This window comes from Meriones unguiculatus, chromosome 3, assembly GCF_030254825.1.
Source record: "Meriones unguiculatus strain TT.TT164.6M chromosome 3, Bangor_MerUng_6.1, whole genome shotgun sequence".
NCBI lineage: Eukaryota > Metazoa > Chordata > Mammalia > Rodentia > Muridae > Meriones > Meriones unguiculatus.
Window position 1 is genome coordinate 126,733,206 of NC_083351.1, and position 25,981 is coordinate 126,759,186.

The 25,981-nt window shown below is 41.7% G+C and overlaps 1 protein-coding gene across 2 annotated transcripts in view; it reads right to left on the minus strand.

Moving 5' to 3' along the window:
* Fyb1 (FYN binding protein 1) overlaps positions 1-25,194 on the minus strand; it is a 140,259-nt gene extending 115,065 nt beyond the window's left edge. The window contains exon 1 of one of the 2 annotated variants that reach the window (XM_060380514.1): positions 24,958-25,194. In XM_060380514.1, the coding sequence (XP_060236497.1) occupies positions 24,958-24,960 (3 nt within the window). In that variant the 5' untranslated portion in view covers positions 24,961-25,194. The remainder of the gene's footprint in view (positions 1-24,957) is intronic. The other variant, XM_060380513.1, reaches the window with a different exon arrangement.
* Between the last annotated feature and the right edge of the window lie 787 nt (positions 25,195-25,981).

A 25,981-nucleotide genomic window follows, 5' to 3' on the forward strand; every position in this document is an offset into this window, starting at 1 on the left:
TAAGAAGCTAGAGAGACGGCTGAGTGTTTGAGTTCTGACTGCTCTTATGGAGGACCCTGGTTCAGTTCCCAGCACCCACATCAGGCAGCTTATAACTGTGCATAACTGCAGTTCTGTGGGTATCTGATTGCTCCTGGCATCAGCTATATAACACCCACCCCCATGTGTTACATATCAGCACACAAGCACACACATATACACACATACACACACCCAGAGAGAGAGACATGAAAACCTTTTTTAAAAACTAAACAGTATTTACTGTAAAATCATACATGTGCCTGTATGTGTACATTGTATGTATAATATGCAAAATATATGTGTATATATGCACGTATCTATAAAATTACTGTGGGGTATATAATAATAGAAAATGCTTTACACTGTCAGGTGAAGTTTTTGCAATGCAGAAAAATCAAATTTAGAGCTTCATGCACATCAGGAACGGTACCCCGGAGCCACACAGTCCTATTAAATGAATATGTATTTTCTTCCTTTGAGGCTGTCTTTAGAAATTCTCTCTACCTGGGTGGTGGTGGTGCATGCATGCCTTTTATCTTAGCACTTGGTGGGGGGCGGTAGGCAGAGGCAGGTGGATCTCTATGAATTGGAGGCCAGCCTGGTCTACAGAGTGAGTGAGTTCCAGGAAGGCTAAGGATACACAGAGAAAAAGAAACCCTGTCTCAATGCCCCCCCCCCCAAAAAAAAAATTCCTCCAGAGGGAAAATCATGCTCCAGCTGGAACTGAACACAGCACTGTTTACCTAGGGTGGGTCTGTGGCTTGCAGTGCTTAGTGTACTGACTCATTTGCCTGATGAGAAGGGCAGCAGGAGCAGCTATTGTGGGAAGAATACTGCACAAGGACAACGAGTTCTCTTGTAGTGGAATGGGGAACTGTTCTCGGGGTGTAGGGAGAGAGAAAATCAAGTCCTTACCCCCAGCACACCAGCAGGCACTCTCTGCACAGACACAGCTCCGCGCCCTGTCTGTCCAGACTGAGTGCTCGAATGACCCAGTTAGTTTTGAAAGCTTCCCTAAGTCCACAGGAAAGGCATCAGGGTAGGGATATCTATCTTATTTACCTTTGCCTTGACAGTCTTTTTTAATTGAAAAAAAAAAAAAAGGTTTTTGTGCAGTATATAATATGTTTTTCCTTTCTCAGAATTTCTTCTAGGTCCTCCCCACCTCCCTACTCACCAAATTTGTTTTTTTTCCTCTCCTTAAAAACAAGCAAAAACAAACACACACACACACCACAAAAAATGAAAACCAAAATGTACAAGTGAGAGGCCAATATGGCAAATAAATAAAATGAAATGAAAAGCCTAAACAAAGCAAAATGACAAGAAAAGTCTACAGGAGTATCGTTGTGGATATGAATATTTATATCCACAAATATTTATATTTGTGCTGGTCAACTCCTCCTGGGCACAGGGCCTTCCTGAAGAGTGCTTAACATACCCAGTGGGTCCGCTGGGACCAACTCATTTTTTCTTTCCCAGTTGATATCTATTACCGATAGTGTCTTGGTTACGGGTGGGAGCCCATGTCCATGTCCCCTGTCTCAGCTGACAGTTAAATTTGAGCCATGGCCCTTCTGAAAGGGAGGCCTGATAAGGGAAACCCAAGGACAGGCCCTTGGTTGACAAGCTCTTTTGTGGGTAGAACACACTGAACATTCCTCCACCTGTTGCTGGCTTTGCCGACCACACAGCTGCTCATGGCGACTGGCATAGTGCCACTGAATCACTCTCCAGGGGCCATTGCCACCTATTGTGTAACTATTTAACAGCCAATCAACAATCAAGACAATAGCCCCAAGCATGTCCAACAGGTCAACCTGATAAGGATAACTCTTCACTGAGGCTTCGTTCCCAAGTGGCTCCCGGTTGTGCCAAGTTGACACCTCAAACTGAAGAGCGTGCACAGCCTTCCATCTGCTTTTTACCTCCGTGTCTTCTATTTTCTCTTTCTCATGTTGCTTAAAGTCTGGAGTGAAGGATGGGTGGAAAAACTGAAGGGAAGTGAGGTCACGTTGAGTGCGGTAGGGAAGAACTGCCCTGTTTCCTGAGTTCTCGCTTCTAAGCGTGTTTCCACAGAGGGGCCTTTGGCAGTGTGGCATAGGATGCAGACCACTCGTGAGAAATGCAGCCCACGGGAAGAGCAGGTGCTGTGGAAAAGAGTCTGAGCGTGCGGTTTGTCTGGATTCTTCCTGCTGCAGCTGAAACTTTTCTTTCTGCTGGGGGGCGTCAGTTTACAACCATTTGCTCAGAGACTTTAGTTTGAGGTCCAAGCCTCCTGTAAACTTAGTTACAGCCACAAAGGGAGTTTTCTTAGGCTGAGGACTTTGTTTCCTTCTCTCTCGATAGCACCCACAACCCCCAGTGGCCTGCATTTCCCAGTCATCCCCAAAGAGCCTTCTCAGAGCACCTTAAGTGTTGTTTTATGTTCCAGATGCCTACATCACTTCTTTGTTACTATCTTCTCAAGTTAAAATCATCTTCGACTCTCTTAGGTAGCCTCAAAGTTGTCAGTCTATTTCTGTTTTTATTTTTTAATTTTGTGAAATTCTAGAATAGAAATTTAATCATAAAAAGCATGCACTTTGTCATGCTCGCTCTTTTTTTATAAAGTGTGTTTGAGAGAGAGACCAAGAGATAGAAGGATATGGTGGCAATTCCCTAATGTGTATAGGAACCATTGTGACACGCACACGTACATGCACTTACATGCTCATTCAGTCAGTTTCTTGGATAAATGGGCAGTTACCAAACATTTGGCAATCTTCCTGTGAATGGAGGTTGAGGTGAAGAGATGGTGAACATAATTGCTTAACTGTTCCTGGAAATGAGGCAACAGCTGTTTGATGGTTTACCGTGGTGAGTTGTGGAACAGGCTCCAACTGAGGATTCACTGTTGCCCCACATGGCCTATACCGCTCCTGGAGTGGGAGTGGAGGGAAGGCAGGCCTGCTAAGGGAAACCCAAGGACAGGCCCTTGGTTGAGTGGCCCAGAGCAGTCTTTGGAACAGGAGATGATGTTACCAGTTAATGAGGCTCCTGTAAGAGGCTAGGGCATTTGTTTCTGCTCTGGTTTTCTTTAAATACTTCACAGCAACCATGTTCTGACAAAGAGAGAAAGAGAAGGTTTGGTGTTCTCTCTTTTGTTTCATTTGTCCCATGCCTAACCCAGAAGGAAAATGTAAGCCAGTCTGCCTACATGTGGAGTGGACAGGCAACATGGGGGAAAAGCGAGACAACCTCAAAATAGGTAGGGGACAAGCAGACGTGAGGAGATGGGTTTCCAGTGCCAAGGGGAGGCCCGACTTCCCACCAAACAGGAGAGTGCCGCTTTAATTTTTAAATTATTTTAAAAAAGTTTTATGTGTATGTGTTCTGTCTGCATGTATGTCTGGTCGGTGCCTGTGGAGGCCAGAAGAGGGAACCACATGCCCCGGGGCTGGAGTTGTAGATGGTATTGAGCTTTCCGCGTGGTTGCTGGGAATTAAACCCAGGTTCTTCGGAAGAGCAGCCAGTGCTTTTAACTGCTGAGCCATCTTTCCAGCCCAGAGAGCTCATGCATGAGAGCTATCCTGCCCTTGTGTGCTGTGCAGCAGACACAGAGGCAGACACTACATAATAAAGACCACTCTGTATCCAACACTTAGCCTAGGGATACACCCACAGCTTTTTTTGTTTATCACAGCAGTAACTTGGCCTGATTACCTAATTTCCCTCCTATCAGTATTCCATCCCATTTGAGTTCCTGTTATAGTGAAAATGGCATTTCCTTCCCCCAAGAAATCCAACTTATACTATACCATTGACACACACACACACATTCTCACCCCCACCCCTGGAAAAGCACAACCCAGTGCCAATGTGTGGGGGCAGGTTAGCCCATGTGTAGTGTTCCCAGACACGGGAATATTTAAATGTGAGAAGGGTGTTTCCCATGTGAAGCCAAGTAAAAGGGTCACATGACAAAAGACAAAAAGAGCTGAGAGAGCTGCAGCATCAGCTCATTCCAGACAGACTGAAGCAGAGGAGTGGGCACAGGAGCCAGGTGACCAGGTATCAGCAGAAGCTCGGCCCCTCACTATGAAGTCAAGGGCACGGGGCTTCTCATGCTTCAGTATTCTGTCTCAGGATGGAATGGCGCCGGCAAAGGTGTTTAGCTCATGAGATTATATCAATGTATGTCAGACACCAGGGAAGGACACACAGGCCCAGTGAGTCTTGACATATACAAAAGGTTATAGTTTCCAGCCACCAGCTTTTGAAATAATGTGAAGACCTTCTTCTACTGTCCTTGTGTGGATTTTTCACAACCACCAGCACTTTCAGTCCCAACACACAGGTTATATATGGAATATTTATCATGCAGTTTAATGCACATTTTAATATATAAGTCCAACATTATGATTTACCTTAGCTTCCAGTTAGGCATGTGAAAGATTTAAAAAACTGTAGTTTGGTACAGTGCAGCAAATGATGTCCAAGCCTCCCTCTTAGCTTTTCACAGAAAGACTTCCGTTCAAAAGGAAAGCTCCCCTCACAGCAAGGAGACAACGACGTATTCTAATGGAATACATGAAGTATCATTTATGTCGAATCGTTATTCTCCCTCCCCCCCTTTTCTTTGTCACGTTCTCCTTGCTGGCCTGATCTCAAACTCACGGCAGTCCCCCTGCCTTAGCCTCCCACTTTCTGGGATTCTGGGAAGGCGCCTCCATGCCCAGCTTGAGCATTTCTTATCCTAACGTATATATATAATTCGTGGGCATTTTCCTTCAGATTTCAGCGGTGGTAGTTCATCAACATATTCTAGAGTGGAACAAACATATCCAGGCTTACTGTTCGCGCTTCCATTTAGCAAATGATTTCTGAGCGTCTGGGGCTGCCAGCCTCATGCTATGCTCCCAGGAGTTTTGCGCTGTACTTATAAACACTTGTACATTTGCCCCGCTGGCAAAAATTAGTTTTCTTGGCCTTGGGCTTACTTTTTAATTTTTCCAGCTCTCCTGGCTTTTCCTGTTTACAAGTTTTGGGATTTTGGTCTCATGGCTTTGAAGAAATCACGGCAAGCCTTTGGCTGCTCAGTTGTATCAAGACAAAAGGGGAATCCTTGTTAAGGGGATCTCTGCTTTCTGGACCTCCTCCAGATCTGGGAGTCAAATGGAAGCCTTTCGTAGTGCTCAGTCGCCTCCCACCTCAAGGCCCACTCACTTACTGACTGACGTTACAGCCCCAGCAAAATCCCAGGTGTTTCCAAGAAGTTGGCTATTTCTTTGTAAACAGGAAGTTGAGCCCGTTAAAACCATTTCAGAGGCACTAAAACCCTTCCAAGGTGATTTTACTTTGAGGCTTTCGAAAGCATCTGCACTCACGTTTGAAACAATTTAAGAAACACAAAGTAGCAGTATTCCAGGGCAGGCATGTCACAGAACAGTCTTCTGACATATTGAATCATTGGATATGCTTAAGTACTCACGAAGGCGGAGTTATCTTAGCCCGAGTGGGTTTTACGGAGTGGGAACTAGAGGTCCTGAGAGCGTAAGTGCTCCCTCAGGGTAGAGCAAGTAGCAAAAAGGCAGACTCTGGGCTCACACAGCAGGCCTGGAGGCTGTCCTCAGTCACGTCAGGGCTCAGCGTGAGCGTCAAGAATACACAAAGCTCACCGCGATTTTATTATTTCTCTGCACACTCTGATCCTACAAAGATGTGGTAGTCTACGAATACTGTATTAGGGAGTCATAAGGTACTTGGCATGCAGACAACTGTCTGAATTTTAATCTCCATCACTTAAACACTGTGGATACTAAGACAGTGAAGACCATCTTGAAGTGAGTCACCTTTACTGCGAGTGGACCTAGAGCTCTGCAAACACCAATATGTTAGCTGAACTTCAAAAAGGAAGTCTGTAGAGGATTTGCTTTGATACTTTAATTGCTAAGAACTGGTGTAGTTATAGATTCCCAGCCAACTTTGAAATTTACCGCACTAGGCCAAGTTCTTGAACCTTCTCAAAACTGCTAAATTAATTTCTTGACTCCATTGTCCAAGGGATTCATTCTCTGAAGCCTGCTTGTTTTAAGGGCTGCATGGAGATTACTGGAGTTTTCTGCCTGTGCTCAGTGTAGACAATAGTAAAAGCTTTCTTTTGCTAAATGCAGTGTGGGTCAGGGTTCATATAATAGCTAGCATGTTCTCGAAAAACAGGAAGGATAAACAGATTTTCTAGAGGTTGACTATAATGGTAGAACAGTCATGAATCCCTCATTACTGTTTTAGTGGAATGTGGCATTTTTGATCCTACATCTTAAAGATGGTGTTATGAAAGTGAACTTCAAATGTGTGAACAAAATCAGGTTGCCTAGAGGATTTTTTTTTTCAAGAGTATAGTAAACAACTAACACACACACACACACACAGAAGTGAGTGTGAGCATGTGTTGGAGGGACATGGTTGGGACAAGGATGACTATTTTATTTTATGTGTATGTTGTTCTTCATTTTTCAAAGAATTATGAATGAAGGGAAGAGATTTACATATTAGAAAAAAGTTGCAAGTAACATTGATGAACCTATTTTACCAGAATCAATGTTAATTAAGCTTCTGACACATTGGGGCTGGCTTAGAGGCCTTTGAGTCAGAGACATGTTGGCTGAGGACCAGTCTTCTAAAGGTGGCTGTGATGGTGGGGGAGACAGAGGACAGCATGATCAGGGTTTAGTTGTAGAGCCTGTCTAGACTCAGTGGTATAGCACTGGCCTAAATGTGTGAGATCCTGTGTTCCTGGGTCCAATAGTACCCACAAACACGCAAATATCTACAAAACAAAGTGAACCGCAAACACAGCCCTTCAGCAGTTGAAATGTGTTATCCAGAAGGAAAGGGAATGCTAAGCGACTTAACTAACGAAGGCATCCTTGACAGTCGTTTTAGTTGTTTTCTTATTTCTGTGACCAAGTACCTGGTAATAAGCCACTCAAGGGCAAGAGATTTGTTGTGGTTCATGCTTGGAGGAGTACGGTGGTCTATCACAACAGGGAGGGGTTTGTGGCAAGACGCCCGAGGTGGCTAGTGACGCCCCTTCGCTGGAAACAGAAGGTGATAAAGGCTGCAGCTGCAGCTGCCCCCCCCCCCCCCCGCATTTTCTCTCTCTCTTCCTTTTATTCAGTTTGGTCTCCATTCTATGGTACAGTGCCACCATGTTTGGCCTGGGTCCTTCCCCTTCTGTCAAACCTGTCAGGAAATATTCTCAAAGACATGCCCAAAGATGTGTCTTTTAGGTGACTCTACATTCACCCAGTGACAGTGAAACTCTTAACATAATACCACCCAGTGTAGTAGCCCCTAGCCACTTGTGTCTATTTAAGTATTACAATAAAACGTTCAGGTCCTTGGTTGTGCTAGGCACGTTTTAAATCAGTAGCTACATGTATGCAGTGGTAGTGGCACTTGGCATCAGAGGCACATGACCTCCGTGGCTACGTGTGTGGAGTGGCAGTGTGAATACATGACCTTTCCATTAGGGGAGAAATTTCCCCTGCTCGGTGTTGGGGACCTGCAAACAGGAGGAGACAGTTAAATAAATATCTGGAAAGATCTGGGCCCACACATAGGGAAGGAGCTCATTCATGCCACCTCTTAAGTTTAGACCTTACCCACTAGGCTAGAGATCAGCAGGCTTGTTCTACAACTCACCAGGTAGTAAATATGCTGGTCTCTTGGGTACATGCAGATTTTGCCAAAAACAAATACAGCACTGCTCCTGTATCATAAGAGCAACTACAGCAATATATAAATGAATGACTGTGGCTGTGTCCCAGTCACGCTTTATTTGAAGGTGGAAAACCCTGTCAATGGGCTGGATTTGATTCACAAGCTATATTTTGTTGACCCCTCCCTTAGGTCAATGGAAGCCATATGTGCGTTAAAGCCAGAAAGTCATATAATTGCGTGCCTAGAAAGTGTATTCTAGTAGCAGAGTGAAGATGGATTTAGGGAGTGTAAGCTGGAAAATGATAGCAGTCTGGTCAAGGAGGATGTGACCTTAGTTCTGAATGTAGCCTGTGGAACGTGATTGGCGAGAAGGCAATGTCTGGGTGCTGGTGTCAGGGAAGAATAAAATGAAAGATCTGAGAGACCGCACTTTATGTTATAAGACGTAGAGAGGGGAACAGATTGGCGAAAGATGACTTCATCAGAGTCAGGGGACATGTGAGGGGTTGAGCACGTGCGTCATCAGCAGAGGCCTTGCAGCTGAAACTTCTAGAGACAAAGAAAACCCAGAATGGAAGAAGCAGGTGAGGAGGACCAAGATGTGCTTGGGGCATTACCAGATAGAAGGTACAGCGTAAGTGGAGCTGAGCAGTTGTTAGATGCTTGTAGAGAAAAATAGGGAAGAATGGAGCTGGAGGAATCAAGATCTGCAAATGGTGCTGAGGGAATCAAGAAAAGATTTGCAAATGGCATGGAGAAGACTGAAAAGATACCATTGGGTTTAGCAATTAGGAAAAGTTTTTGAACATCACTCAGAATTGGTTTGTTTTGAAAAACAAAAGTAAAGGAGCAAGCACCGGTGTCTGGCTCTTCTTTGTTAGGAACTGCATTAGTGGGTTGGTAATGACGGCTTCAAATGCTCTTGTTTTCTTCTTTTTGTAATAGGTCACATGAAGGTGGGCAGATAGTGAGCCTCTTTCTAACCTCATTTCATAAAGAACATGCAGCAGTTGTTCTGTGGATGCAAAGGCAGGCGGGATTTAGTTCTGTGGCTCTAGGAGAAACTTTGGAAACTTTTTGGATTGACTGCATGTTTTGAATGCTGTGAAGTGGTTTGGAACCTTTGTAAATTTACAGTTGGAATTCAGAGTTTAGGTTAAATGAAAGATAAGACCAGAAGCTTAAGCTGGGGTTTTTAATTGGCCTCTTTTTTTCACTAAGTGTTGTTACATATATACTCCTAAATATGTATAAATATTTCATTCCAAAGCTACTTTAATAAATAGACTAAGAACAGATTTAAGATAGAATCATTGGATCGAGTGTTCTGTTTTTATAATTTTTTTCAACTGAGTGAAGTTTTTTATTTTTATTTTTTAATATTAGTTACAGTTTATTAACTTTGTATCCCAGCTGTATCCTGCTCCCTCATTCCCTCCCAATCCCATCCTACCTCCCTCATCTCCTCCCTGTCCCTTTCCAAGTCTGCTACTAGGGGAGGACCTCTTCCCTTTTCATCTGACCCTAGCTTATCAGGTATTCTCAGGCTTGGCTGCAAAGTCCTCCTCTGTGGTCTAGCAAGGCTGCTCCTCCCTCGGGCTGGGGGTGGGGAGGGAGAAGGGGAAAGTCAAAGAGCTAGCCATTGAGTTCATGACAACCTACAGACTGGGAAAGGATCGTCACCAACCCTATATCTGACAGAGGGCTGATACCCAGAATATATAAAGAACTAAAGAAGTTAAAAAACAAAAATGAAGTAATCCAATTAAAAAATGGGGTACAACAGAGAATTCTCTGTAGAGGAATATAGAATGGCAGAGAAACACTTAAAGAGATACGCAACGTCCTTAGCCATTAGAGAGATGCAAATCAAAACAACCCTGTTTTTATAATTTAATGGTCAAAGAAGTAGTCATTGCTTGATGTAAACATTTTAAATGATTTGTAACAGCCTTTGAAGAGGTTTAAAGCAGAAAAATATTTTATATACTTTCTGGATGAATGTATCTCACCAAATGTAGGGCAATTTGTTCATAAGTTTTTTAAATCTTGAAGAAATGGACAAAACCAGGCTTGTCCTTTATTGGAAATGCTTCTTGGGAAATTAAAAGTTATTTGATCCTGGAAGAATTGCTTACCTCAGAGCGTAAAGGTGAGCACACGATGTGATGTGTGCACAGTTACTCTCATCACGATTACTCACATTACGGGGAAAAATAAAGTAGAACTACACTCATAACTGCTCCTCCAGCTTGGGACCTATTGGAGCTCCAGGAGCACCTGGAATGCAGTGGCAACTGATACACAGTTATGGGGTGACTCTGTGGGGTTCCTCTTGGATTCCTGGCTGGACTCTGTCCTGACTTGAAAAGTCATCTCCAGTACACAGAGCTAGTCTTACGCGGGTGGAAGGCTCTCTAAAGGGAAAAGGGTAAGGAGACGCCGGGATCTACACTGAGTAAAACTACAAGCGAAAGTTAGTTACTGTGTGTTGTCCCCTTGTTTTCAAGTCTGAGATGACGGAAGTAGTATCACATGTAGAACTTTGTAAGAATTTTAAAAATGCTACCATCAAAGTTACTTAGAAAAACGCATGGGAAAGATATCAATAAATCCATAAAACCACAAAAAGAGGAGCTTCGATAGAAAACATGGTGGAGGCGATCCCTAGTAGAGAGTATATATTGCATAAAGTGTACACATTGTTATACATTATTATTATATATTATAATAATGGAAAAGTTTTATAATCATACAGACCTAAAATTAAGTGACTCAAAAATCTATAATATGCAATAATCATACAAAAACAAAATCAGGGTAAGAAAATATAAACAGGTACTGTTTTAGATTCACACATAACTCATTTCATAATTTACAACAAACACCAAATAGATTTTAGTGTTTAGAAGAAAAGTCAATAGACTAAAGACTATAGTATTTACCCACAAATATATTATTGTTTTTTTTTTTAAGAAATTGCAACACAGAAGACCAACGAAAATAAATGATTATAACCCCCTTAAAGGATAGATTTGCAGTCTGTGCCCTAATGAACTAAAATACAACAAGACTTTCTCTATGAGAATATCACTTAGATGGTAATAGATATGTTCCTCAACTGTAAACGAGTAGAAAGAAATATGGACATTAGCCAGTATAGCAGAAGTGTTCAATTCAATAGTAATTAAAGGAAATTGACTTAAAGTAATTCTTTTATTCACTGAGAAGTAAACCTAGAAAAAAAATCTTAAATTTCATCAGTTAGTCTATGTATGCATAAACTAACAAAATGTAATCTCTGTGATTACCTCTTGGATTTAATCTAAGTGAACAATCTAAAGTAAGAAAAACAATTATCTATATGTATGGACATGATTATTTCAGTTTTTCTAACTGGAAGAATTTTGGCAGCCACAACTATCTAAGAACATCTTTTGAATCATTATGGAATGTGTTATAATCAATATAAAAATTGTGAACAGAGGTGTGGTGATACAAGCAGATCTCTGAGTTCAAGACCAGCCTGGTTTACAATATGAGTTTTAAGACAACCAGGGCAGCACAGAGAATCTCTGTTTCAAACAACAACAACAACAACACATAAGTAAATAAATAAATCATGAACAGTGTATATCAACATAAAAAATATGTTACCTTTAAGAGATAGATAAAATGATTTATAGATTATGATAATGGCTGGGCAGTGGTGGTGCACGCCTTTAATCCCAGCACTCAGGAGGCAAGGCATTTGGATCTCTGAAATTGAGGCCAGCCTGGTCTACACAGCAAGTTCCAGGTCAGCCAGGGCTACACAGAGAAACCCTGTCCTGAAAAAACAAAACAAAACAAAACAAAAATAAAATATGATAATTTAGATGGCTATAGACAAAGATTTAATGGTTAATGACATAAGGGCAATAGCTACACCTGTGGATGTTTTCAAATTACTTTTGATGTATTTTAAGTAATATACACAAAAAATACGGAAGAACAGTCAATGGAGTAGAAACAATTACCATAAATTTCTCTCAATTAAAAAAGGCCTCTCAGCCTCTGTGCCATCTCTCCAGCCCAGAGGTTAAGAGTGCTGGCTGCTCTTTCAAAGGTCCTGAGTTCAATTCCCAGCAACCACATGGTGGCTCATAACCCTCTATAATGTGATCTGGTGCCCTCTTATGGCATGCAGGCAGAACACTGTATACATAATAAATAAATCTTAAAGAAAAAAAAAAAAAAAGACTGCCCAAACCATACATCTTAAGAGAAGGGATTGTAGTATCAATTTATCACAATTCACTAACAGTCTTGTACTAACCAACTGGTGACACCACGTAGAGACATCTGGAAGACTAAATGTGGAGCGGCAGGGTCGCTTTGTGCTCTGTCCACTAGGTTGGTGGCATTTCTTCTGAGCTCAGAGAACTAACAGGATAAAGTACTTTAGCCATATTTTTGATGCAGTCTGACTTGGCTATTTCTGGTTCCTAATTACTTAACACTCTGCCCTGCCCCGTACCTCACACCAGTCCTCTCTCTTTCCAGATCAATGACCATGTCTCCAGGAACAATCTAAGAGAATCCAACGCACTGAAACGTTCACAGTGTAATGGTGTCTACGGTAAAGGGAGCATTTGATCACTTGTTAGTGATTGTTTGTTATTGTATTCTTAATTTTAAAAGTGTGAAAGGAATTTGAACCTTTTGTATCTCAGAACAATGCTATACTTAAAGGAAAAAGAAACAATCTAAGAAAATTCCTAAAGAAATGAGCACTTTTTACTCTGCAGACTATCGTGCTGTCAGTCTGTCCTCTGATAGTATCAAACCAGAACACTCTAACTGGAGAAAGAGAACTGATACAAATGCCCCAAGGTAGGTATACAAAGATCCCTTTCCATTGTGACGTTGCTTTTTCAACTTTTAATTAATGGAAACCCTCTTATCCCATGAAATAGGGATGCCCGCAATCACTGCCGGTACCTATCTGGGGAACTCAGAACCTTCATTGCTCTTCAGACACCATGGCTGTGACTCAATATTGGGACATATCAGTGAATAAACCTAAGCAAAACTGCATCAGCACTAGCTTGAGGATAAAGATGGTTTTGATTTTATAAAATAAGAAGTGCACTAAGTTTGGACTTAATGTTTCCCATCATGTCACACACATTTGATGGACACTGATGCCCTCCCTTGCATCTGGAACGGGAGAATTTTGTTTTCAATGGTGTCATTACTTATTAAATTGGAAGCACAGTCTTGCCTTAATGAGACTAGGCTTTTGTAAAATTAGGAGTCTGCCAACAAACACATATACTGTCATCCCAGCAAATGCACGATCACATAACCAAATAAATATTAAAGGCACCTAATGAGAGTTTCACTGATGGAGAAGGGAGAGCTGTAGGCAGGGTGTAGCCAGTCAGGAGCCATTAGGGTGGGTAAATGAGCAGGGGGAATTTTCATGAAGGAGCGGAGCTGCTGCCAAGTGTTAAGGGAAGTTTCACACCTGTGCTGGCAGAAAGGAAGCGTGGAGACCCGGTGCCAGAGAGGCCGTAGCCGAAATGGCATATACTCTGTCTAATGATACCTTTTCGAAAAACATATACTAAAATGTTAATAGGTACTTTCTTTGAGTACTTGGACTTTTGTTTTCTGAAAGAAAAAGTGTCCTTATTTTTTTATGCTTGGGGAGAAAATGTGCATTGCTGTTTTTTTCCCCCTGGGTGGCGAGATGGCAACTGTATACATGTATGGGTTAAGGGTATAGAGCACAAAGTATTAGATCTACATGTAGACTTCTGCCGAGTCTATGTGATAGTTCTGCTTCCCCTCACATTTTGTTATAAGACATTTGGAGCATGTGCATGAGTTTCATTGAAGCTGAGGTTGAAATCTGCCACCTAGACCACACAGCTCGGCGGCTCACTCTTCTTCAGCCCACCCATCCATTTATTTTCAAATTTTTTTCTTAGAGAAGATGGACACCTCCCTAAGTAAATTTCAGACATCAGTATCCTATCTGGTATTACTTCTGAACTATCCCCAAATCCCTTGCACACATAGATTCTCAAGACTAGCTCAGAACCTGCCAGAGGCTGGTATATACTCAATCTGATTTCTAATTCTAGACGATAACTCCCATGTACCAAACCAGCAGCCTATTCAAGGGACAGGCTTTACCAAGTCTTACCCTGATTCTGTTTATCCAGAACTTTGCACTGTGTTAACTACAGAATATTAAATCCAGAAACATGAACTGCTTGGGGTTTATCAGGTCCATTGTTTTCAGGAACTAATCATGGAACATGAAGAAGGAACTGTGTACAATCCTTATTCAGGTTTGATGATTGAGACTGACTCAGACTGGTTGTGAGGGAGGAAAAAAGAGAAAGAAAGAAAGAAAGAAAGAAAGAGAGAGAGAGAGAGAGAGAGAGAAAGAAAGAAAGAAAGAAAGAAAGAAAGAAAGAAAGAAAGAAAGAAAGAAAGAAAGAAAGAAAGGGTTTCCCAGAATGGGAAAGCTAAGAATTGATGATGAAGGCAAGGCTTCTTCATTCAGCTTCTAGTGCCCAGGAGCCCGGACATTAATCCAGCCTCTCTCCTGTTTCTTCTCCACTGTGGGTTGAGCACTCTTAAGTTTTGTTGTTTGTTTGTTTGCTTGTTTTTTAGACTAGCAAACAGTATATATTGTCAAACAGAAACATTTATTACAGATACCTATGGACATACTACTTATAGCCATTTAGTTAAATATAGTTCTCAGTGAAAACAGCAAGTAATTACAAATGCATAGCTGTGTTCGTTTTAGGTTTTGCAAGTGTCTTTGCCCAAGAATGCACCATTCTCCCACGTCTAGCTTGACTACTTGCATTTAATAAACCCAAGGAAAAGAGAAACCCATTTCGCATTGATCAAAGGGTGGATCTGGCATCAGCTCCCAGGAATGTGCCTGCTGCCCATTTGCAGAGAGAGTAAACTACAAATTAAAAAGAGGGACTTACCATGTGGAAAGGAAGAAGAGGGAGGGAAACAGTGGTGTAACTCCCTCCCTCTTGCCTCGTTCTGTTTATCAATTTAACAGTACTTGTCCGGGTTAGCTGACTCTTCCTGCTGAGGTCTGAACCACCTGCTGCGGGTACGCTCAGTGGCTTCAGGTGAACTCTGCTTGGAAATTAGAAATTGCAGCAGATCCGCCCTCATGGTCATTTCTTGGTTTAAACACGGTTTGGAAACTCCCTGAGTCACAGTCCCCACCTCCTAGGTGACTAAGCTGAACAATGTGCCTCTCTCTGGCCTGCTGTGTTGGGGCAGGCATGCTCTGCCACAGGAAAACTCTCCTCTGCTCTGAAATGCTGCCTCATGCGGTTATGGGCACATGTGATAAAATTAGTTTCTCGGATGGATGGCTGTCCTCTTGTTATAAACCCAGCTCTCCTTCCCCCGCTGTGTTGCAGTGAGTACCAACCACTGCAACAAGTTCAATGGACTACTTCGTCCACTGACAAGCCCAAATGTATTCACGCGCAGTAAGCCTCCAAAATGGCTAAGCTGTTCTTAGCACATTTCACTAGAATTCTTTCATCTAGAAGTCTGTTGTAAATCAAGTGGAGCAGATGTTTATTTCAACTCTACCGCTTTTAGTCTCTGCCAGGATTTACATAAGGATTGAATTTATTGCTGGCTTATCAGTTGTAGCTGAACACCAAGGATAGAAGGCATGAGTCTCAACTCAGGTTTTAGAATTCCATACCTGAGATTAAGACACACAAATTTTTTTTTGAGGAAATTTTTTTTCCCTGAATTTTTTTTTTGAGGAAAAGGTCGTTTTTGTCATTGTTCTAAACGAGCATATTAACATTTTTGAGGTGAGAAAAGACCTTTTACAAAGTGAAAGCTCTCTCCTCTCTGCCTCTCTATCTATCTATCTATCTATCTATCTATCTATCTACCTACCTACCTATCTCCAAAGAAACATTCTTTAACCTCTTTAAAATCCCCCTGCCTTAAACACTTTGACTCTGGTCTATTTTATGGCTTCTTTGCACTTTTTACCGGCAAGCAAATACTTTTGGAGCGTTTTGCAGACCATTTGCTTATGTCAGTCATCATTTAAAGGCATTCACTTATAAATCATGCCATCTTTATAATATTCCTATTCAGTAGGTATAATGATGTATCCATTTTACATTTGGAGAAACTGAGTCACATAAAACTTGGTTGTTCAGAGTCACAGAGTTAACAGTGAACAAAGAATTGAGTTTTAGTCACATAAAGCAAGCCCTGGGACGTATCATTTAAAAACCTTTTCCCACTAAAAGTAAATTGTTTTTGCTTAGAAATCTGTATGGAAGAGAATCAAACTGAACTGAGCAGTAAACCATCAGCTAAAGCACACATTGGGAATTAAAAAAAAAAGTACCTGTATTACTAGAAAAACATGAAAATTTCTGGGGCTGAGGATGGGCTGAAGCAGCTGTTGCTTTAACATAGAGCAGATAGTTCAAACATGTGGCCGGACTGGGGACCACTAGTTCAGAGCTTCCTTTAGGCAAGAAAGGCAAATTCAGCAGTGGAAAGCCCTAAATGTCCAGTGTCTTTGTGAGCAGTATTTTCTTCCTGTCACTATGGATCTGGCTCTAGTTTGGGGTCCTGAAGAAGTAAGCTAAGCACAGAGCAGAAGTGGGAATGCAGAAGATACAGACAATAACAACAAAAACCTATGGATAGAGCTTTCTCATATATTTGTCACAACATTTTGAGGTGCAGGAGCAAAGCCATTTTCAGAAAACAGAACCCAAGATTTTCAACAGCTGAAATATAGGTTTAAGTTGGGTGTGGTGACACATGTCTTTAAAGTTCTAAGCCAGACTATTCTTCAGAGCAAGTTCCAGGTCAGCTGGAGTTATAGAGTAAGACCCTGTCTCAAATAAATCCATCATATGTGCAAGTAAACAAATAAGCAATATGTAAGCTTACCTTAGAGTAAATGAAAAATAGCAGTTTGGGAATGACTTTAAGAATGTAGGCTCTACAAGATTCCTTATGTTTTGCCCAATGTTTGGCTGTGAGTCTAAGCATCTGTTTCAATCTGCTCCTGGGTGAAGCCTCTCAGACCACAGCTATGCTAGGCTCCTGTTTTGTTACTTCTCTTCATTAAAGATAGAAGCACCTGGAGGTGCCAGGAACTCTACAAGAAGACCAACAGAGCCAACTAACTAGAGGCCAAAGATGCTTGAGGAGACTGAAGCAGCAACCGAGGACAATGCATCGACTGGACTTAGGGCCCTACACAGGTGTAGCAGATGGACAGCTCATGCTTCAGGTAGGTCCCCTAGCAAGGAGAGTGGGTGTTTTCTCTGACGTGGACTCTTGTTGCCTGCTTTCTGATCACTCCCCTCATGGTGGGGCTGCCTCACCAGGCCACATGGGAAGAGGATGCTCTCAGTTATTGAGCTGGAGGGGGTTGGTAGGAGGGGCTCTCCTTATCTGAGGAATAGGGGAGGGAGGAGAGGAAAGGGAGAGAGAGGTTATGACTGGGATATAAAGTGCATATGTAAATAAATTAATTAAAATTAAAAAAGAATGTAGGTTCCATAGAGAAATATAATAATACTTAAAGAATATTTGTACAAAAGTATGCAGATGTTAGCAAGAATGTACAGTTAAGGGAAAACCAATTTTTAAAAAATGGAAATGAAAAGTTTATTGTTGCTACAAAGACTCAATACAGGGATAACACTTTCACTGGACACAGATAAGATGGGCAACCACCTTCATCTCTATAGAGCTAAGACTCCAAGAACATGTGATGTTAGTGATCAAACTGAGTGTCCTGGATAGTTCCATGTCAACCTGACAAGAGCTAGAGGTATCCAAAAGGAGGGAACCTCAACTGAGAAAACACCTCTGTATGATCTGGCTGTAGGCATTTTCTTAACTAGTGATTGATGGGAGAGGACCAGCCCATGCTGGCTGGTACCATCCCTGGGCTGGTGGTTTGATACGAAAGCAGCCTGAGCACAGTCATGGAGGCAAGCCAGTGAGCAGCACCCCTCCATGGCTTCTGCATCAGCTCCTGCCTCCAAGATCCTGCTCTGCTTGACTTCCTGTCCTGACTTCCTTCAGTGATGAACAGTGCTGTGGAAGTATAACCCAAATAAACACCTTTCTCCCACAACTTGATTTGGTCATGGTGTTTCCTTATAATACCAGTTAACCCTAACTAAGAAAACTGAGAAAGTTCTGAAAAATTGGGAATGCTGGTCACCCTAGAAAATAGGTTGAGGAAGAATGAGTGAATTAGAAGATGAAGCTGGTAAGTCAATTTACAATCCATCTAGAGAGATAAAGAAGTACAAATTCTGAAGAAGCCATTGGAACCATTGAGGATAAGTTGGGACATAGTGTTTCTGTAGAAGGAATTCTGGACAAGAAGATTACAAATAATTTGGAAATTGAAAATAATGACAAGAAATGAAACACTGGGAAATAGATAAGCGCATTGTAATTGGACTCCACAGCAGTGCAGTGGGTGGACCCACTGCCTCAAAGCGATGAGGATGGATTAAGAACATAATAATGCACAGTAAAAGGAAAAATCTTAGAAGCTCTTCAAAAACACAAACAGTATTATATTAATATCATTTATGCTAAATAGCTATTATATGCTATTTCATAAGTTACCCGTAGATGAAACAAAAGTATAAAAGCCTGACTATGAAGGCTAGAGAGAGGCTACTTTCCTCTGCAGAGGGAAGGAGAAACACAGAGCCGAAAAGGGGCAAAAGGCAGAATTTAATTATTTATTTTCATTTATTAAGCAGGTGTTGAAGTGCTAATATTATTAAGTATAGGAGGTGAACATGGGATCATTTAGTATACCGTTTAATTAAGTGTATATTTAATTTGTATTTCTCTATTTTTGAGATAGAATCTCACTATGTGGCCCCAGAAGGACTTGAACTTACTCTCCTCCACTTCTGCCTCCTCATTGCTGGGATTATAGAGATGTACTACTTCATTTCGTGGTGTCATGTATAATAGAAGGTCACAGAGGAAACAAAGGTCAGATAGAATGCGCACCCAAGAACTAGGGAAGTGATAGCGAAGTTACCAAACCGAGAACTCCAGGACCACACCTACTCGCTTCAGATCAAATGCAATGTGTCTCAACCTGTGCTCTGAGAAGCAGCTCTTGTTTCATCCCACAGGAATTGGCAAAACACATGCATGAAAGACATCAATCAAAGATTAATGTGTTCGTGCTTGGTTTAAAATGTGCTTGGTGTTGCACAGGAATGTCTAATTTTTCACATACTTGGCTTCTTGTAAACCGTAGGGAGTTTGGAGTCCAGTCCTCATGGGAACCTTCCAGCTTTGATTTCCTTGGAGCACCATCTTCCAACTGGGCCTCCAGTGAAGTCCCTCAAGATGCTTCCTGGACTTTCCTAAGAACCATTCAACCTCAGAACCTGTATATGTATCCTATAACTTGCTGACATTCAAAATGGGGAGGGGGGCCTGGGGAAGGCATCATTTTGAGGAATATGAGGAAAAACTGGTGATATTTGATCATTAAGCCAAGGTCAAGGATATCCATCGAAAGGATGTACATCAGTTTAAAAAGAGCACCCTCAAAATGTGAATCAGCCCACAGCACCCACTCTTTTGCTCAGCGCTCTTCAGTGACTCTTGTGGTATACAACAATAAAATCAATTTCTATGGCATGAATGACTGTGTCCTTCAAAAATTCATTTGCAGATATTTCAACCTCTGAAGAAGTGGTTCTGAACCTGTGGGTCTGAACCCCTTTGCGGGTCATATACCAGATATCCTGCATAGGAGATATTTACATTATGATTCATAACAGTAGCAAGATTACAGTTTTAATGCAGTAATGAAGTAATTTTCTGGTTGGGGTCACCCCAACATAAGGAACTGTATTAAAGGGCTGTAGCATCAGGAAGGTTGAGAACTGCTGCCCTAAAGCATTGTATTAAGGGGTAGGGACTTTGGGAGGTGTTTATGCACGAGATGGCTCCCCCCTCGTGCATAGGATTATTATGAAAGAGGACAAGTGAGCTTGCTTGCCTCTTCTACCACTTGAACAACAGTAGGAAGTCAACAGTCTACAGCTTGGTTGGGGCCTGTCACCAGAACCCAGTCCTGCTGATACCCTGATCTTAGACTTCACAACCTCCAGATCTATGAGGTACAGATTTCTGTTGTTTATAACCATGCAGCTAAGGCATTTTATTAGAGCAGTCAAAATAAACTAGACACCCTTCAAGAAATCATGTGACTATGGCCTATTTCTTAACCAAAGTTTGTCACTCTTTTTCCACCAACCTGATGTTTGAGACCCAAGCTCAATCCTAGTTGGCATTTTTTTTTTCTTTCAACTACTGTTTCTTCAACTGGCAATCTTTAGCCTCCTTCCCCATGCCAAATTCTTTTCACTAGGCCCCATCTCATACTGCCACTTTACTGATTTGGAGCGGAACATTGAGCTTTAGAAGCCGCTGCAGGATTCCAGGTACAGTTGGAGTGGAGAACCGGCTCTGTCTTAAACCTGTGCTGCATATATCCAGAGACCAGCCATCTGTCTAAAAAGACAGTCTCCCTCTGTTCCTTTCTCTTTATTTCTTTCTTTTGTAAGAAACAGGGTCTCTTCGAAGCTTTGGCTGTCCTGTACCAGCTTTGTAGACCAGACTAGCCTTGAACTTACAGAGATCTGCCTGCCTCTACCTCCCCGACTGCAGTTCCCTCTGTTTTCTAATTCAGCTCCTTGATAGCTTCTTTAGATATTAGAGTGTGCTATGTTGCTGATTTGTTTCCTTTGTGGTTGTTCACTTCCAAAAAGCTGCGACTCTCTAAGCATGGGCTTGTGACCTCTTCAGTGGAAGCAGGGAGCTAATCAGAAACACAAATTCTCAGGTCCCACTCTTGGCCTTCCTGGGAATCCCAAGGTGAATGAAGTCTGAGAACCAATCAGTAAATGGAAGCTTTGGGAATCCAGGACTCCATCTGTGTTGTCCATACATTGTATGCTGGCTAGTAGAGCCTAGATATGGAGAAAGGGCCTAGCAAGCATTTGATGGATGGAAGAGTGCTAACATACCTCAAGTTAAAACTCGTGTGTAGACAGAAGGCTAAATGCAAGAAGTGAAACAAGCCAAGTGCCCCCAAACACAACCTTTACTCCATTTCTCAAAATCTTCAAAAACTATGCATAAAACATCTTTCTGCGTGCTATGAGCATTAAGAAAAACTTTGTGCACCTTAAAACATCCGCTTCTCTATTTTCCCATACATTTTACAAGTTGGGCGTACCTAAAAATACTTCTCATGTGAAAAGGTATCATCCTGTTACTTCTGTTTAGACCTGCAAAATTACCTACTCTGCCTAAGGCCAGATTTTTGAAATGTTGGATCCATCACCTTCGTCCTTTCAGTTTTAAATTCTAGAATCACATTACAAGGGACAGCATCAGAGAACACTCAGACTAGCTCTGTAGCTTTCCTGAGCTGCTGGAAGAGAGTGTTTGGGTCAGGATCCCTTATAAAGAAATGAAGAAAGTGAGCCTGGACTCCTGTGCCCCTTGCTAGGTGGGCCATGAGCTCAGTGGTGTAAGTCTGTAGAGCCCAGACCTCTGGAAATTTGATGATATATTCATCCTCACATGGCATCAAGCGCTTTTGTGCTCCATTCATACAAATCTCTGTCGTTTCCTTACCAATAAGTTGTTGGGAGAGGACAATAAAAGGCAGATGTCCCAGTAACCTCTTGGGGCCATCACAGCTGGCAGCACCGAAGAGCTTGTGGGAGGGCTGAGGAGGGGAGGTGATCAGTTCATCTTTGCCTCTGAATTCTGGGGCAAAGAAACACAAAGCCAGGTATCCACTATTTCAGAATCTCCTCCCAGGGACACCTGAGATATTTTCCTGGAGCTAGTACTCTGAAAACAGGGAAATTCATGGTGGTCGTGACAGAAGCAGGTGTGGCTACTGGTTTCTTGTTCTGATTAAGAATGATCACCTTTGTGAAGAAGTTTTCTCAACTCCAGGAGGCAGACCTGGGTTCCCCCACCCGTACACCATGGAACTGCTTTCTAGAATGTTGCAAAATGTAGAAAATTCCAGGCTTTGAGGACAGAAAGATTTGTGTTCATATCCTAATCCCAATATTTAATAGTTGTGTGGCTGTGAGTGGATTATCTACTTACTTTCTGAGACTTAGTTCTCCTAGCTATCAAATGCTCAACGGCAGTAATATGGTTTAGAATGAAAATGCATCCCGTAACTCACAGGCTTGAACATGTGGTTCTCACTCATGGAGTGGTTCTAGGCTGTTATGGTACCTTTAGGAGGTAGGGTCTAGCTGGAGGAAGTGGGTTACTGGTGTGTGTGCGTGTGGGTAGGTCTTATGGGTTACACACCAGCTCCAACTCCAACCAGAGTGTTTTTGCTTCCTGATCTACTGAGATATGATTAACAGCCTCACACTGCTGGTGCCGGGAACAAGAGCCTGTCCTACTACCAAATCTTCTCCTTCATAATGGACTACATCCCCTTAACTGATGGTCCAAAGTAAGCCCAACTTCCTTCAAGTTGTTTCTTAGCACAGTGACAAGGGAAACAACAAATATAGGCAGCCAATGTCTTTAAGAGTTGTTACACAATTTAATAACTGTGTCTCTGCCCCTCCAGTTCTAACTACCAACATCACTTTCTCCTTGGGATCCTAGGAAATGTCTATATCTGCTTAAGAAGCTGTGTATTGGGGGCTGGAAGGAAGGAGACCAGCTAGGTCTGCTATGTGCCTTTGTCTCAACAGCTGTTTTGTAATGGCACCTCTCTGGGTTCATCAGTCCAGTAGGAAAATCCCTACCCACGCCGACATCACTAGACGGAGAAACAAGCCTGGAAGTTTAGAGACATGAAAAAGCAGAAGAATGGGAAATGAAGTAAATCTATAAGGAAGAGCAAATGCACATTTTCAGATTATACTATCTTATCTCTCAAGGAGAACGTTAGAGTCTGACTGTCATAGTCTGTCAAAGGTAATGCTGTGGAGAGATCAAAAGTATGATCTAGATAATCTGCAAAGACAGGTGTGTATGTACAAACATTGGTATGCACAAACAACCTTGCAGTGGGCTTTACTTACTAGGCCATTGTCAGGAGCAAAACTTTAAATGTATCCTCAAGAAAAGAATTGGTACTGGAAATCTTAAAGAAATGTTTTTTTTTTTTTTTTTTGTGTGTGTGTGTGTTTTTCTCCACTTGGCCATTTTCTGATAGTTTTGTCAATAGAAAATCATCAATAACATGGCAATCCTTTCTCTATCACAGTAAGGAAAAAGGGGAAAATGACACAAAAACAACTGAAATGTCCAATTGTGATATCCTAAAGGAAGAGAGGAAAATAGAAATAATAGGGAAAAATACCAGACATCTCCACCCCTATGAAAATGATTAGGATAAATTATGGAATAGTACATAATTGTTTAAAATGTCTATCACTAAAAAAAGATACTATAACTTAGATATTAGTGAAGTTATTTTAAATTAAAACACAATGAGGAATAGCTTTATACACTATAATAGCACAGAGAATTTTACTTACACAACGTGTATTTAAACTGATGAAATTCTAGAAGAATATACACAACATACACAAACTTACAGATTTCCCTTAGGACTATAGACTTCTTTATTGTTTCATTCATACACTTTTAAGAAGCTGTTTAATAGGTGTTACTTTTACATTAAGAAAATGACAATTCTGGAGAAATAGCTAGTCAGTTAAGTTTTTCCCTCCTCTCCCTAGTTGTCACGTTGCTTTCCTTTAGACATTCATAGTCTATAGCTTTGTAAACCAGAGTACCTGCCTTTAGTTTTGAAGAAGGTATCAGTGACCAAATAAAGCTCTTTTCTAAGAATCTTAGACTCAAAGGCTCAGCATGGAGAGACTGCAGGACTGATAAGTGACACCCGTTATCATAGCCGCTGGGAGGGCTGTGTGCCACCATTTCCTCAGTTTGAACTCCCCTCCCCTATGACTCTGCAACTCTCACCCCGTCTCTCTTCCTGCTCACTCTTTCCTCCAGTGAAAGGTTATATTCTCTGACCTCCGCAGTTTCTGCTTCAAAAACTTCTGGATGAACCCTTTGCTTTCCCCAGTTACAACAAATGTGGGCATCTTGTTCTCAGAATCTGTCTTCCCAGTGGGTACCACCAAAGGAAGTAACTGTCTCTGTATCAAGAGAAAGGATGGCACATTCCCAGTTCTTGGGTGGTGGGTGATAGGTGGCAGAGATGGTTATAAGGTTAGAAAATAAAGGCTCTCTTTAGGGACACAGTGGCACACACCTGTAATCCCAGCTCTTGGGGAGACAGATCAGGTGGATCACTATTAGTTCAAGGTTAGCCTAGGCTACAAAGTGGGTCCAGGACAGCCAAAAATACACAGAGAAGCCTTGTCTCAACAAACAAACAAGCAAGCAAGCTAACAAACAAACGGCTCTTTCCTGAATCAGTGAGCAAAATCCTACACAGTTTGGGGAAGTTAATTTTTTATAGGTAAATAATGAGAAAACTGTGAAGCAGAATATAAGTATTGTGGCTTGGCTGCATTCTAGGTTAAGCTAGTTTTTGTGGTACACCTGGGAACCCACTCACTATTTTAATGTGCTCCAAATAACGGCTTTCCATTAACTTTGGGAAAGCAGCCTGTCCCTAAGGTTTGAATTACTTGAATTTTGTTTTCTTTGCTTAATTAAAATAGTGAAATGGATTTTCAAACAAAATAATTCCTGTTCCAAAATCCCCTATGATTCCAAATGGCACCCCTCAGCAGTAATACCGTCCAACATACACCTCAGGAATCTTTGTCTGAGACCTAAAGTCCTTACCCAGGAACTGCAACAATGGTACTACTCTGTCACACAGCTCTCCTCAGCGTCAAGAATTCAACTTTTCTTTCTGTGAGACAGACAGACACCTTCCGCCCTTCTGACAGCTAGAATCAGAAAAGGGAACCCCTGAAGCCTCGATCTTAAAGGGCATAACAGGCACAGCAGCTTCCTCAACACAAGGACACAGTGGGCAAGTGACAATTCCAAATGCAGTGAGAACTTGGGCGTCAGCCTCCCTCTGCCCCAGTACAGGAGGTCAGCGTGTTTCCCAGGAGACCATAGAGAGGCATGAAATCTCTGACTTACCATGTTTGCTGGAAAGAGGCGACACGCCTGGCACTCTGTGACCCTGCAGATGCTGTGACTCCGGCAGTGAATGTGCAAGTTAGCTGTGAAGAGCGTACTTCCTTTTTCTGAGCAGTGTGGTCTAAGTAGCCTTCACACATTGATAGGGAAGGCTCTATTTGCATTTTATCTCAGTTCAGGAACATTCTATGACTGGCCACGTTTCCCTCTGTCATAGTTAGTAACACAGAGAAGGGGTAGATGAAGCTTTGAGGTCTGAAAGATTAAAACCAAGTTTAAAAAGTGTCTGGATACTAAATTCTCATTGTTACTAACCTGATTTTATTTAAAAATTCCTATTTTTGGACATATGTGAATGTATATATCTGTTTATTATCTATCTACCTTCATCTATTTGTTTATGTATCTGTCATCCATCGACTATCTACCAATCATCCATCTAGCCATCCATATTTATCAATTTATTATCTATCTCTCTATCCATCGGTCTGTCCGTCCGTCTGTCCATCTACCATCCACCTATGGTGCACATTAAAATGTTAGCAATGACTGGCTTGACTGGACAATAACAAGTAATTTTTGCTTTTTTTTATTTTTATTTTTTATTTTTTTTTAATTTTTGCTTTTTGTACAACTCTGTTCTTCAAGTTTTCAAACCTGAATACATACCACTTCAATAAAAAATGACCATAAAATTACAAAGAATAAAAGATTGTTTTTAGCTTCTTTAGTTCTTTATATATTCTGTATATTAGCCCTCTGTCAGATGTAGGGTTGGTGAAGATCCTTTCCCAGTCTGTAGGCTGTCCTTTTGTTCTGATGACAGTGTCCATTGCTTTACAGAAGTTTTTCAGTTTCATGAGGTCCCATTTATTGATTGTTGCTCTTAGAGCCTGTTCTGTTGGTATCCTGTTTAGGAAGTTGTCTTCTGTGCCAATGAGTTCTAGGCTCTTCTCCACTTTTTCTTCTAACAGGTTTAGTGTGTCTGGTTTTATGTTGAGGTCATTGATCCACTTGGACCTTA